Source organism: Neophocaena asiaeorientalis, unplaced genomic scaffold (assembly GCF_003031525.2).
Source record: "Neophocaena asiaeorientalis asiaeorientalis breed wild unplaced genomic scaffold, Neophocaena_asiaeorientalis_V1.1 scaffold165, whole genome shotgun sequence".
NCBI lineage: Eukaryota > Metazoa > Chordata > Mammalia > Artiodactyla > Phocoenidae > Neophocaena > Neophocaena asiaeorientalis.
In genome coordinates, this window is record NW_020173918.1 from 1,254,379 (window position 1) to 1,268,991 (window position 14,613).

Here is a 14,613-nt window from a genome sequence, read left to right on the forward strand (position 1 = left end):
TATATATATACTTTTAAAATTAAAAACAGGAAAGTACCTTATTAATATTTTATTTGATGGACACATTCTTTTGAAAACATGAGATCCTTGAGGAGAAAGTAATTAGTAATATCTTTGGCGGTGCAAAGACAAAAAACTAATAATTTAGGCAAAGGAAACGTTATTGGAATGTTAAGACGAGTGCTGTGAGAATCACTCACTGACAGTGTTAGAACAGGCAAAAAGACTGGAACACCTCTGTCAGCACAGCTGGTTAAATCAGTACCTGTAAAGGCCAACAGTCCAATTCTGTAGGCAGCTTGAGCTCTCTGTTCAAGGGCTAGAGATTTATCCTTCACCGTACGGCCAAGCACCGCAATCTTTTCTTTGTGAAAAATACTCTCAGCTGGAGGGATGTGTTCTTCCTCCTTTTTAGTGAAAAAGCCCTTAACGACACTCCAGCATTTCCTGAGGCGGCGATACAGCCCCACAAAATATCGATAAACCTGAATCCAAAGTTGTGCATAGTAAGCCCGGGTCTTTGCCATTGTGTAAAAAGGCCAAGGGTGCTTAAGTCACACCACTGGCAGTAACAGAAGTGAACAGTCAAGAACTCTGGAATGCACTGCTTAGCAACACCATAGAATGGAATACACAAATCCGGGGGAAGCCATGTATGCCTAGATTCTTTCTTCAGCCTAGCATTGAAGGCCTTCTACAGTTTGAACTAAACCAAGCTTACTTTCACTTCTCTGGTGCACAGAATCTCAGCTTAAACTAAACTGGCTTCCCCTAACACACACTCAGCTCGTTCCTGTCTTTGCGCCTTTGCTTAGGTGATGCCTACCCATTGAGCTTTCGTAGTATTATGCCTATTTTGCTTATTTGTTACATAGAGTTTTTCTCTACATCATAGATTTCCTAGATTGATCTATTGTGCTGAGAAAATAGAAGCAATCGAAAAAGAACTTCCATAGCTCTCCCCATCACATCTACCCACCGATCTGCGTCTGTGCCCATATCCCCTGGCTTTCCTCCTGTTATACCGATGCCCCCTCCATTTATGCAGATTTCAGCCAATCCTTCTCACTCCATTCAGGGAGACTGCTCACTATTCTTCTCTTGCCTTATTAATTTTTCAATCTCAACTGGGTTCTTTGCATCAACAAACATGCTGTACTTTTTCTCATTAAAAAAACAAAACAACTCTCTTGACTTCACACGGCCCCTCCTCCTGGTTATTGTACAGTCACACAACGTGCAATATTCTGCTCCCCTTTATACAAAAACTCTTCAAAGAGTTGCCGTACTTGCCATTTGAAACATTCGTTTTTTTTAAATATTTATTTATTTTTGGCTGGATCGGGTCTTAGGTGTGGCATGCAGGATCTTTCAGTGCTAGTGTGGGCTCTTCGTTGCGACACGTGGGCTCCTCTCTAGTTGCGGCGTGAGGGCTCTCTAATTGTGGCGTGCGGGCTCCGGAGAGTGCAGGCTTAGTAGGTGCAGCGCACAGGCTTAGTAGCCCCATGGCATGTGGGATCCTAGTTCCCCGACCAGGGATCGAACCCGCATCCCCTGCATTGGAAGGTGCAACCACTGGGCCACCAGGGAAGTCCCTGAAATATTCTTTTATCCTCTCTTGGATGTACTCCAAGTTGGATTTTAACCCCACCATGACGCTACTGAAATTGCTCGTCAGGGTCACTGATGACCTTCATTCTGCTGAATCCAATTCTCAGTCCTCAGCATTTGTCACTCGTTTCTCCTTGAAACACTTTTTTCACTTGGCTTCTAAGATGTCATAGTCTTTTAATTCCCTACTGGTCACTCTTCTTTTCCTTTGCTGCTTCACCCTCTTCTTTATGTCCTCTAAATATTGGAGTGCCCCAAGGCTCAGTTCCTGTATCTCTTGTTTTCTATCTATACTTCCTGGAGGAAACAAACCAGTCTCATGGCTTTAAATACCATTCACATGCTGAAGACTCCCAATTTTATATTTTTAACTGGATTTCTCACCTGAACTCCAAACACAATTACCTTCAGTCACCAACTTGGTATCTCCATTTGGATGTCTAAGAGGCTTCCCCAACTTAACATGCCTGAAGCAAAATTCCTGGTCTTCTTTATTATTTTATAGTTTAATTTAAAATTTTAATTTATTTAATTAGTTCATTTATTTTTGGCTGCGTTGGGTCTTCATTGCTGTGCGCGGGCTTTCCCTAGTTGAGGTGAGCGGGGGCTACTCTTCATTGCGGCGCACGGGTTTCTCACTGCAGTGTCTTTGTTGTGGAGCACAGGCTAGAGCATACGGGCCTCAGCAGCTATGGCATGTAGGCTCAGCAGTTGTGGCCTGCGGGCTCTACAGTGCAGGTTCAGCAGCTGTGGCATACAGACCCAGCTGCTCCGTGGCATGCAGGATCCTCCTGGACCAGGCCTGAACCCACGTCCCCTGCACTGGCAGGCGGATTCCCAACCACTGCACCACCAGGGAAGCCCCCTGGTCTTCTTTAAATCTCCTGCTTCTCAGTTTCCCTACCTTGGAAGATGGCATTCCTTCCTTCCAGTTGTTCAGATTGAAATTTTTGGATTCATCGTTGGCTTTTGTCTGTTTCACATCTCATTTCCAATTTATCAACAAATCCTTTTGGCTCTACTTTCAAAGTAGGTATTTGGACACCCTGTCCAAATTTGGGACATTCTACAAAATGTACTTGCTTGTACACTTCAAATATAGTAAGGTGTGGAAGTTTAAAACAAAGAGGGGCCCATTACTGTTCTAGAGTAAAAGAACCTGAAGAGGAGAGTTACCATATGACCCAGCAACCCCACTCCTGGGCATATATCTGGAGAAAACTCTAATTTGAAAATATACATGCACCCCAATATTTATAGCAGCACTATTTATAATAGCCAAGACATGAAGGCAACCTAAATGTCCATCTACAGATGAATGGATAAAGAAGATGTGGTGCATATATACAATGGAATATTACTCAGACATAAAAAAGAATGAAATAATGCTATTTGCAGCAACATGGATGGACAAAGAGATTATCATACTAAGTAAAGTAAGCCAGACAGAGGAAGAAAAATATCATATGATAGCACTTATATGTGGAATCTATTTTTTTTACATCTTTATTGGAGTATAATTGCTTTACAATGGTGTGTTAGTTTCTGCTTTATAACAAAGTGAATCAGTTATACATATACATATGTCCCTATATCTCTTCCCTCTTGGGTCTCCCTTCCTCCCGCCCTCCCTATCCCACCCCTCTAGGTGGTCACAAAGCACCGAGTTTATCTCCCTTTGCTATGCGGCTGCTTCCCACTAGCTATCTATTTTACGTTTGGTAGTGTACATATGTCCATGCCACTCTCTCGCTTTGTCACAGCTTACCCTTCCTTAAAATATGATACAAATGAACTTATTTACAAAACAGAAGCAGGCTCACAGACATGGAAAACAAACTTATGGTTATCAAAAGGGAAAGTGGGGCGAGGGATAAATTAGGAGTTTGGGATTAGCAAATAAAAACTATTATAAATCAGATAGATAAACAACACGGTTCTACTATATAGCACAGGGAACTATACTCAATATCTTGTAATAAACCATAATGGAAAGGAATTTTTAAAAGAATATATATATATGAATCACTTTGCTGCGATTCAGAAACTAACACATTGTAAATCAATAAAAAAATTTAATAAAGAAAAGAACCTGAAGAGGCATGACAACTAAATTAAACGTGTAACGCATGGCTGGATCCTGGATCTATGTGTGTGCATGCATGTGTGTGAGCATGTGTATGTGTGTGTATGCTATAAAGGATATTACTGGGACAACTGGGGAAACATAGACCTGCATTATCCAATGTGGTACCCACTAGCTACATGTAGCTATGGAGCACCTGAAATGTGACTAGTCTGAGTTGAGATGTGCCGTAAGTGTAAAATATATACTGTATTTCACAGACTTCGTATGAGAAGAAGAATGTAAAATATCTTATTAATAATTTTTATATTGATTACAAGTTGAAAGATTTTGGATATATTAGGTTAAATAGAACATATTATTAGAATTAGCTTTCCCTGTTCTTGTTACTTCTTTTCTAGTGGCTACTAGAAAATCTAAAACATCAAGCATGGTCCCTTTCTAAGGTCTTTGTGGTTATTGTTGCTTCTGCCTGGAATGTTCTTCCCAGGGATATCCACATATCCACATGACTGACTCATCCCATCAGTTCCTCAGGCCATCCTCAAATGTAGTTTTCTTTTTCTTTTTTTTTTCGGTACACGGGCCTCTCACTGTTGTGACCTCTCCCGTTGCGGAGCACAGGCTCCAGACACGCACGCTCAGCGGCCACGGCTCACGGGCCCAGCCACACCGCGGCATGTGGGATCTTCCCGGACCGGGACACGAACCCGTGTCCCCTGCCTCGGCAGGCGGACTCTCAACCACTGCGCCACCAGGGGAGCCCTCAAATGTAGTTTTCTATTCGGCCTTCCCTGAACACTCTCTTTGAAACTTGTGATCTTTGCCCTATCACATCTCCTACGCCAACACTGGGCAATTACATTACTTTTCTCTTTTTTTTTGGCCGTGCTGCACAGCTTGTGGGATCTTAGTTCCTAGGCCCCCGGCAGTTGAAGTGCGGAGTCCTAACCACTGGACCACCAGGGAATTCCTTCCTTTTCTCTGTCTTATTGTCTCCTCTTTCCAGGATAGGAGCCCCGCAAAGGTAGGGATTTTTATGTCCTCTCATTTTTTTTTTTGTTTCTTCATCGCTATAGCTCCATTGCCAAGAACAGTCCCTGGCATATGCATACCTCATTTATAGTTAAGTATGCAACAAATACTTGTTGAATAAATGAGAAGTTAGAGAACTAGTTTTTAGCAAACAACTGTTGTTCCCTGCAAAAAGTGTACTTAGAACTTTCTCAAAATCCATCATATTTGTCTTATAAGAGATAATGTCCCCAGAAAAATTTCAGGGATAAAAATATTTATTTTTCTATTTGACTAATTTGTTTTCCTGATATAGTGAGAAGTGCTGGTGTTTTCTGCTGACCTTGGTTTACAATTTTACTTTACAGTTTTATAAAGTAAGTAAGGTAATTCAGTTAAGCAGTACTGCAACAAACCATATAGGGGAAATTGTTTTTACTGCTGATTCAGTAACTAAGCAATCACTGGTATTTAATGAATCACTTGGTAAATACTCTCAGAGCTGAATGTCAGGGGCTTCTCTGTGATGATGCTGGTGGGGGTTTGGGTTGGGAACATATACAAATAAAGACTCATTTAGCCTCAGGGGGCTTACAGTCTCTGCTCATATATACCACAACTCTGAAACGCAGCTCTGGGACATGGGGGGGTTTGCAGAGCTGCAGTCACGGTGGCATTGCAAGGCATCATCACAAAGTAGAACAGGAAAGCTTAGCTTGGAAACGGCGCAGGCTCTATGTATGGCCACCTGCAGTAACTACTGCAAGGAAAGCCACCCGTGATGGAAGCAGTACCTTGGCATTAGCAAGGCATGCACAGGTCTATCGAGATTTCTACAACAAGGTACCTCTCCTAAAGAAACTGTTTATGCAGGCTGGCGTTGGGAAGACAAAGTTAAGACCTTTGGGTGATAAAACACATGCACTGAGAGAGGCCAAAACGTGGGAGCAGAAAGACCCTGAGCTCACCTCCTCTCACAACCACACCAAAATCACAACTGTCTGCAGAACAACCATCAGTGCAAAAGACTGGAACCTACCAGAAAAGATCTGCAACTAAAGACCTAAAGAAGGAACCACAACTAAATGGGTAGGAGGGGAGGGCTGTGATATAATCAAATTCCATACCCCCTCCCCCTACAGACGGCTGACCCACAAGCTGGAGAATAAATACATTGTAGACGTTCTCCCACAGGGGTGCGAGCTTTGAGCCTCATGTCAGGCTCCCCAGCCCGGGGTTCCAGCACTGGGAAGACGAGGCCCCAGAGCCATTCGGGCTTTATTGCAGGAGCCCCACAGGACAGGGTAAATAGAGGCTTCACTCTTAAAGGGCGCCCACAAAATCTCACACGCACTGGGACCAGGGCAAAAGCAGTTAATTGGTAGGAGCCTGGGCCACACCTACCTGCTGGTCTTGGAGAGTCTCCTGGAGAGGCGGGGTGGGGCAGCTGCAGCTCACCCTGGGGACACAGACGCAGACGGCAGAAAACAGTCAGCGGCACGAACACTCCCGCCGGCCGACATCTTGGCTCATTAAGACCTGGCGGAGGGGGTGGGGGAGGCGGGGATACAGCCCCGCCCGTCAGCAGACAGGCTGCCTGAAGACTAGAGCCCACAGCTGCCTCTGGACACACCTCTAGACACGGCCCTGCCCACCTGAGGGCCAAGACCCAGCTCCACCCACCAGTGGCCGGCCACTGGCCCCTCCCTCCAGGAAGCCGGCCTTACGTCTCCAGAGCAGCTTCACCCACCAGGGGGCAGACACCAGAAGCGAGGAAACCACCATCCCGCAGGCCAGACCCTACCCTGGGACCAGCTGGGCCCTGATCCTGCCCACTAGCAGGCCAACGCAGCCTCCTGGACACCCTGGACCCCACACCCAACTGTGTCAGGAACCGCCATCCCCAGCTCCCCAACGATCTGAAAGCAGCTCTGGGATCCCTGGGCCCTGCAGCCGGACTCCAGGACCTGGCTCTGCCTGCCAGCAGTCCATCACTAACACTAGCACCTGGCTTCACCTGCCCGTGGGTGGGCAACAGCCCCAGACTCTTCGGGACCCTGACTCCACCCACCAGTGAGCCCGCACTGGCCTCAGGGCCCCCAAGGATTCCACCACCAGCTACCTCGTGACCAGGCCCCACTAAACAGCAGCCAGCAGCATCTGTACAAGGCAGGGCCTGGCAACCCACCAGACTAGGGGCCAACCAAGCCTACCAGACGGCCCACATAGTCAGCCTGCCACAAAAGAAGGACCCACGCAGCCCTCTTAGGGGGAAGCCCCAGAGCATACAGCTTGGGTGACAAGAGAGGAGGGCACTGCTGGGACGCATAGGAGCCTCCTACAGAAGGCCACTTCTCTAAGGCCGAGAAACGTAACTAACCTACCACAGACATAAAAATACCAATAGCAACTTAGACAAAATGAGGTGGCACAGGAATACGTTCCAGACGAAGGGATGTGATGAAATGCAGCTCTTTTTTCTCCAGTTAGCATTACAACAAATCTGAGAAGGAAATATCATCCTCATGTATGGATAAAGGAATTTCAAGAATAAACTCAAGTTGAGAATGAGGTGTAGTGTGTTGTGTAAATACCAACTCAAGAGGGGCATGTGAAAAAAATACACCAGACTCTGAACATGAGACTAGTAATTCAAAAATAATTTTTATTTTAACTTACATGATTGAAAGAGTGACGAATACAAATGCCACAAAACTAAAAGCACCCCCTTCAACCAAAAATAAAATGCAGAAGTACATACAAAAGATATGGAAGTACTCATGCAATATTCAAAAAATTAAAAAAAAACCCCAAACAACAAAGCAAACAACTCTGTAACATTTATGATTTGACTTTCTATAAAAATCATTTCAACCATTTAACAGAGACTGTAGACTATACATACTAACTATAGACTGTACAATGTACCTTTAAAATGAAAGATATATGCATATATATAATATTTATAAATTTACAAATATATATATACATTATAACTTCACAGTTGAAAGAACTTATTTGCCAGGAAGCCTGACAAACAATTTTCACTTTAAAATGAAATAAGAGTTGTTTTTAAAGGTCTTGCTAAAATGTAAATATTTAAAATGACATCTAAATGATATTTTATATAAGCACATTCAGAGAACAGTTGATATTCCACAGTTCAAATTACACTCACACATATTATTTAGATATCTTGGCATATCCCACCTTGTATACTCTTAAGAGGAAGAAAAGTTATTTAATAAGAGCTACTGAATGGACTTGTACTTTATTTAAAGGACTTGCTATCCTGATGTGGAAGCAATATGGGAGCTGGTGGTTTAACTATTTGGCCAAAGGATCCTATCCAGTGATGAATGATTTCTCTGGGGGCAGTAACCATCATTCAGGGCATTCTTCTTCCTAACCTTATGGTAATTTGTATAGAAGAAAAGACCACTGTTAATGACCCTCTGCTTCCACCCCATTCGGATTCCTCCAACTTCTATGTTCTTCTACTTCAAGGAGCATCATAACTTTCTGAATTAATCGCAGCTGTCTGAAAACTTCTGGGTTTGACTTGTCTTAGCAGCAAAATACCTCTATTGTAAAAGTATCATTATAAAATGGCTCCTGTTTAAAAAAAAAAAAAGCTTAAGTTTTGAGTATCTTCTTTAAAATGAGTATGGGTATAATCTTAATAAGGTAGTTTTTAGTGATCTACCCATCTTTTTTACCATAATGGAAACATGCCTTTGGAATTTTCACGATAGACGAAAGAAACAAGAGAAATAGTGGAGGCTTGAAAAAATGAAATTAAAAAGAAATAAACTCTTACAATATGATCTTTTAGCAGGTTCTGCAGGCAAACTTTTACTTGAAGAAACCTTTTTTTTTTTTGCTTTGCACTTAAGGTAAAGTTAGGTAACTAAGGGGGCCACTCAACCCTGAGAACACAACAGAGGAAAAACTGCAAGGTATATGATATTTATCAAAGTATCATGTGACTATTTCAAGCTTATAGAAGTACTTCCAAAAACGTATAAAGACGGCTGTTTTAAAATCCCATACATACTAGATAAGACAGACTCTTTTACTAAGTATTGTCAGATGCAATCAACCATGTAATCTACTGAAAGATACATAGCCCTATTCCGTTGGCTGAAGGAAAAGCAGGTAAGTACTGTGAAAGAGGACTTTGAATTCCCCCCATAACATGTTAAATTTCCAGACAACCTCAACAACTTCGAGCTAAGTCACAGCACCACCTTGATTAACAGGGCCATTTATTAAGACAGCTGTTAGGCAGAGTTAACTTGTAATTAAAAGGCCGTGGCAACTTCACTTGCATGACGACCTCCAACTTTAACACAGTCTCGAGGAAATTTGTCCAACTGTTCATATGCCAGCCGCCCATCTTCTCCTGCATATAGAGCATCAAAAATGAATACCAGTTTGAACTTAACTTTTTTATTCATCACTCAGAATAATAATACCAGTTGTTTAGGTAGGGGTCGCTATATTTTGCTAGGTTGACTTTAGGTAAGGAAAAGCCATCTTTGGCTATTCTTAATTATGTTGTTTTCTAGGTAATGTTTAGAACAACCAAGAACTTTTGAGCTAATGCCAGAGACTAAAAGAATGTGAAACACAGTAGACGTCCTATGGGCATTTGATGTCAATAACTTCACATAATAGATTTATTCCTGAGAAATTATATGGATTATATTTTAAGTGCATTAGTGATTTCAGTATGGCTAGTCCTTGATTTCAGTGCATTGAACTTTTACATAACTTTCACTTTTATACATTAGATATTGGTACATCCAAATGATCTGTCATAAAATCAAGTTTAGGCTTTCAAACTTCTGCTAAAAAATTATTCTTTGCCCTGTACACAGGTAGTGATGCTGTCTACCAGCCAACAACTAGGCCGGTTCTATCAGTAGTACCATCTTGAACAGCCAACATGTATTTGCAAATTATTTGAATATTTTACTCCATTTTTCCTGTTTAAGAAAAAAATGATTAGAAAATGGGAAAATGAAGTACAGATAACTAGTGATAAGAAACAAACAGGCTTTCACACATTTAATACAAATGAGACAAAGATGCAAATAATTAATTGTGCTCAATCCGAAGTTCACTGTGAAGAAAAACAGAAGAAAAGATTCCTTGAAATGCTGGAAATATATTGATATTAGTGGGTTTTAGAAAAGGAGTGTAATCATGGATTTTATAATGTATTGCCTCTATATTTGTATAATTTATTGGATATAAAGGCCTTTCAATAAACCAAAAGTCTGTTTTTGGTTGTTTTCTTTTTCAGTACATTTAACTTTTTCAGTTATACATTAGATACAAAAGTAGAGATTTGCGTGTGTTTAAAAGAACTTTGTAGTGAACTCGTCTATAAGCAAAAGCCATCAATTTTTAGATTCTTTTGTTGATTGTTTCTGCATGCCTCGACTTTTCTGAGGCAAACGTTATTTTTTCCCTGATTCAATGGTTTCCAACTTTTTCTTACTTTGGAGTAGAACCCTTTATTTGAAACAAAATATTTATGCAAAACCCTGAATATAAAACATGAACAGCAATGCCTTTCTGGCTGATGGTAGTGGGAGGAGAGACAGAGGGCCCTTAAATTAAGCACATTTATACCATACTCCCTGCCCGCTCACACACACCCCTGTGGATGCCTAGGCTAATGAATGCTACTTAAAAACCCAATAATACCAGGCTAGTTCCTAGTTTGCTCACAGGGAGATTCCAATTTAGAGGTCTTCCGTTCTTCCTCCAGTAACCTACAGCATCCAGGTGCCCTAGAGGGTCAGGGTTCCATTGCAGTGCTTGACCGGGCCTGGGTGTCGTGGGTGAGTTATGCAACCCTAGCATGCCTCACTGTGCCCCTCTGTAAATTGGGATTAACTGTCCCTCATAGAGTCTCAGGAGGATTAAATGAGCTAATCCATGTAGATCCCTCAAAACAGTGCCTGGCACGTGTTACCCAATATTCTTTACAGTGACACAACCCGGGCCGGGGTTTCAGGGCATCTCGCTGTTACTAAGATTCAGTTTTCAGGGGCTTGGATCTGTGTTGGCTCCTCTGCTAGTCCATTTAACAGCCCTGTAAAGTAGGCAGGGTGTTGGAGGAGAAAGAGCTCGAGCTTTGGGGTGTCAGGCAGTATGGTTCCAAACAAGACTGAGGTCCAGCCGGGATGCGCTGGAACGGCCAGAGGCGCGGTGAAAACTGCTCTGTCCAATAGAGAGGCCACCAGCCTCAGGTGGCTGCTTACATTTAAATGGTAACTACTCAAAATTAAACTAATTCCTCAGTCATAACAGCCATGTTGAACTGCTCAGCTGCCACATGTGAATACTTCCTGCCGTCTGGGACAGTGCATATAGAGCGGCCCCGTCATCACGGAGGGATCTACTGGACAGCTCTGGGTTCAAATACTGAAATAATTCCATACTGGTTGGTAAACAGTGGCTGCTCGGAGCCCCTCGAATGCCCTGTGACAACCCTCAGGCCTAGAGTATCTTTTACCAATTCCCATCAAAAATACTATTTTTACTACATTAATTCAGTCGTCTGTGTGAGATAAAAATACACCAGTATTTGTGTCTTAGGGTCAAAGGAAATTCATAACATTGAGTTCAGAGGTTCTCAACCTGGGAGGCTTTTAATAATCCCAGTGCTAAGGCCCAGCTCAGACCGACAAGAGCAGAGTCCTCAGAAGTGGAGCCCAGGTACGGGGGTATTTTAAAGGCTCCCTGGTGATTCCAGTGGGCATCTAGTGTTGAGAATCACGAACCGGTGGTGTGGTGGGCTGTGGGGGCTTTGGGGAGGCACATCTGTAACGAGTTACGGTGAAGCAGGTGTGATGACCAACCCTGGAGATACGGCTGTCTGTGCAGCTGAACTGGATCGGGATCATCTACAGGGATGAGCCTCCTCAGGTTACAGTGGGAAGAGCAGCGTTGCTGGCTACTCCTTCATTGTTATTTCAGAACACTAAAGGATAAAAGAAGTTCAAACTAATAATACCCTGGGCACGCTTTTAGGGAATTAAATCATTTCTATGCCTAAAGCAAGCCGTGAGGAATAACTGTTTTATCCTTTAAACACACATATATTGGCTAAGATTTCTATGCATTGCATGATATATCAATAGCAGAATGAAGCCTTATTAAACCCTAAGAAAGAGCACCAGACAATGAGTGTGATCGCCACGGTGACTATAAGTGCCACGAGAGTCTTCCTTACATCCTTAAGCTGCTACTAGAGTCACACTAGGGCAGCGGCTTTTTCCCGACTAGTATTACTGAGCGGATTATATTCGAGGACTTTGAGGGGTATAGTATTTATACTTTGAGTGAAGTGAAGGAGAAGGGTTATTTGGATATTCCAGGAAAAAATAAATACTTCATCTCTTTTCTTTGGCGTCGGGGCTCAGGGGCAATAGGCCCGCAGGGCAATCAGAGGTTAACCTGAGAGTCTGGGGGAGGCTGTGGCACGTGGGGGATTATGGCATCCTGGGGAACACATCACTGTCCTCCAGGTAGTGCCAACCCCAACCTGGCAATCCAACCTGGCTTCCTGACTCTGACCTCTGCTTGATAGTTTGATTTCTATGTTCTTGATTCCAAATAGTGCCCAGACTATGAAACCAGCTAGAAAGGCTCCAGAGAGCAACCTTCTCCCTCAACATCCAGGTAGTTAGAACGAGGAACTGGGGTGAGATGGAAATTGATCAGTCATACTGTGTGTGTGTGTGTGTAAGTGTGAGCCGATAGCCTATAGGGGAAAAATTGCTAAAACAAGGTACATGAAACTTTTCCTTACCATTCCCTTTGAGGGTGTCAGAAATAAACAATCATGTAAAAAAAAGCAAAAAAAAAAACCCAACTCACCAAGAGATAAGAGAGTTTCTGAGGCCACATTTCTGATTTCTTCAGTATCAGACTGACACAATGTCACCAGCATTTTAATGCTTTCAGTAGCCTACAAGGAGAAAGTAGTTAAAATAGTGTTCTGACATGTATGTGTGGGATTACATGAGACTTAGCATTTCGTAGCTGGTAGCTGACTTTAAAAACCCAGGGCTTCCCAAACCTAGTTGAGTATCAAGATGACTTAGGGCGCTCTTGTAAAAGTACAGATTCCTGGGTGCCACTCCAGACACACTGTATTAGAACTTTCTGGGTCGGAGCCCAGGATTTGTACTTGTGGGAGCTCTGATGATCAGCTAAGTTCCTATTTCACAGGGGACTCCAGACCTAGAGAAGTGAAGTGACCAGCCTGCTTTTCCAAAATAGAATCCAATTCTCTTAGTTCTTTCTACTGTATCTCATTCCCTCCAAAACAGCTCTAATGTAAGAATTCCTAATTTTAGTCTATATACTAAAATAGAGGAGGGGAATAAAGATCAAGGATGGGAATTCTTCTATTTGTTTATTCCACAAACATTTACTGAGCACTCTGTGAACCAGGCAGTTCACAGGGTCTGGGAGACTCAAGCCAGGAACATGACATGGTCCTGGCCCTCAGGACTTTACAGTCTGGTGGAAAGACAGACCGTGAAACAAGTAAACTAATTATTATGATGAATGATAGGCTGAGTCAGGGTGGTAGGGCAGAACACGACTGGGAAATGCAGCCTGGTCTGATCAGGGAAGTCTTCCTGGAGGAAGTGATATCTTAGAGGAGTTAGTCAAGTTTGGGCACATGGTAGGGGTGTGTGTGTGTGTGTGTGTGTGTGTGTGTGTGTGTGTGTGTGTGTGTGTGTATGTGTGTATGTGTGTGTGTGTGTGTGTATGTGTAGTGTTTGGGGGTGTGGAGAAGGAAATACATTCTAGGTAAGGGGAATAGCTTGTTACAGGGTCCAAATCGATGGGAGGCTTATAAGCCACATCAAAGATTTTGGACATCATTCTAAGATCATGGAAAGCCATGTAAGAGTTTTAAGAAGGAGTTGTCTTTTATTCTGAGCTTTCTAACTGCAGTGGAGAGGATGATGGACTGCAGGGAGGCAGAGACGAGTGGGAAGGTAGCTCGAATCCAGGTGAATAGAGTGAGGATAAAGAGTGGGGGGAAGGGCAGGGTCACTGATGGCTCCTAGGTTTCTGGCCTGAGCTACTGAGAGACGGTTGTACAATCCACTAAGACACCAGAGACTAGAGGTGGGGGTGAGATGGGTGGAGTTTGAGGTGACTTCCTAGGGGAGATACCTAAGAGCAAGCTGATCAGAGATGGGAAGGGAAGACCTGGACTGGAAATATGAGGAATTATTAGCATAGAGATGATGATGGAAAACGTAGGAGTTGATGTTTCCCCAGGGACGACTCATAAAGGGAGAAGAGGGCCCAGCAGGTGTCTCTACACAAACACCAGTATTGAAGGCAGGTAGCCGAAAGAGAGCCTGCTATGAAATAAAATGCTCTTCCTGTCATTTTGAGGAGTCGATATTGGGTAACAAATTACAGTTTTCTTTTCTGGAAGAAAGGTAGGCTTATGAAATGGTAGCTGCATGGGTAGACTATGGGTTATTTTAGCCCAGTAAGACAGATGGGGAACCTAAAATTGGAGGGCCACTGGATTTGAGGACCTTGACCTCTCAAGCTTGTTTTCATTTTGATAATAGGAAAGAAAAATGTCAGTTGTTTGCCATCATTAATTAAAACAAATTTTTTTCCCTGACAAGTTAACAAGAGTTGATTGGTTGAGTCTGCACTGTTTTTCACATCATGCTGTTTGGAGCCCCTTTCAGGAGCTGGGGGGCTGCAGATGGTTTAGAAAGAGGTCTTTTATTCAGCACAAAGGATCCTATCCTCTAGGAGAAAAAGGTAAAGGAGAGGAATTGGTGCTCCCAGACTCTGGATAAGCTAGACTTTAAAACTGTAGCTTTTAAAAATTA

The 14,613-nt window shown here is 42.9% G+C and overlaps 2 protein-coding genes across 7 annotated transcripts in view; both read right to left on the reverse strand.

Annotated features, from left to right (window-relative positions):
• The window catches only part of ARMH2 (armadillo like helical domain containing 2), a 3,487-nt gene extending 2,108 nt beyond the window's left edge, over nt 1-1,379 (reverse strand). The window contains exon 1 of the mRNA XM_024751943.1: nt 266-1,379. Within this exon, the coding sequence (XP_024607711.1) occupies nt 266-527 (262 nt within the window). The 5' untranslated portion in view covers nt 528-1,379. The remainder of the gene's footprint in view (nt 1-265) is intronic.
• A 6,960-nt stretch (nt 1,380-8,339) lies between these two features.
• Nucleotides 8,340-14,613, reverse strand: part of RIPOR2 (RHO family interacting cell polarization regulator 2) — a 207,993-nt gene continuing 201,719 nt past the window's right edge. For 5 of the 6 annotated variants that reach the window (XM_024751942.1, XM_024751935.1, XM_024751938.1 and 2 more), the window contains 2 exons: nt 12,611-12,701; nt 8,340-9,116 (listed from right to left, as the gene is read on the reverse strand). In XM_024751942.1, coding sequence (XP_024607710.1) covers nt 9,016-9,116; nt 12,611-12,701 — 192 coding nt within the window. In that variant the 3' untranslated portion in view covers nt 8,340-9,015. Of the gene's footprint in view, nt 9,117-9,136; nt 12,702-14,613 lie in introns of those variants that run through there. The other variant, XM_024751937.1, reaches the window with a different exon arrangement.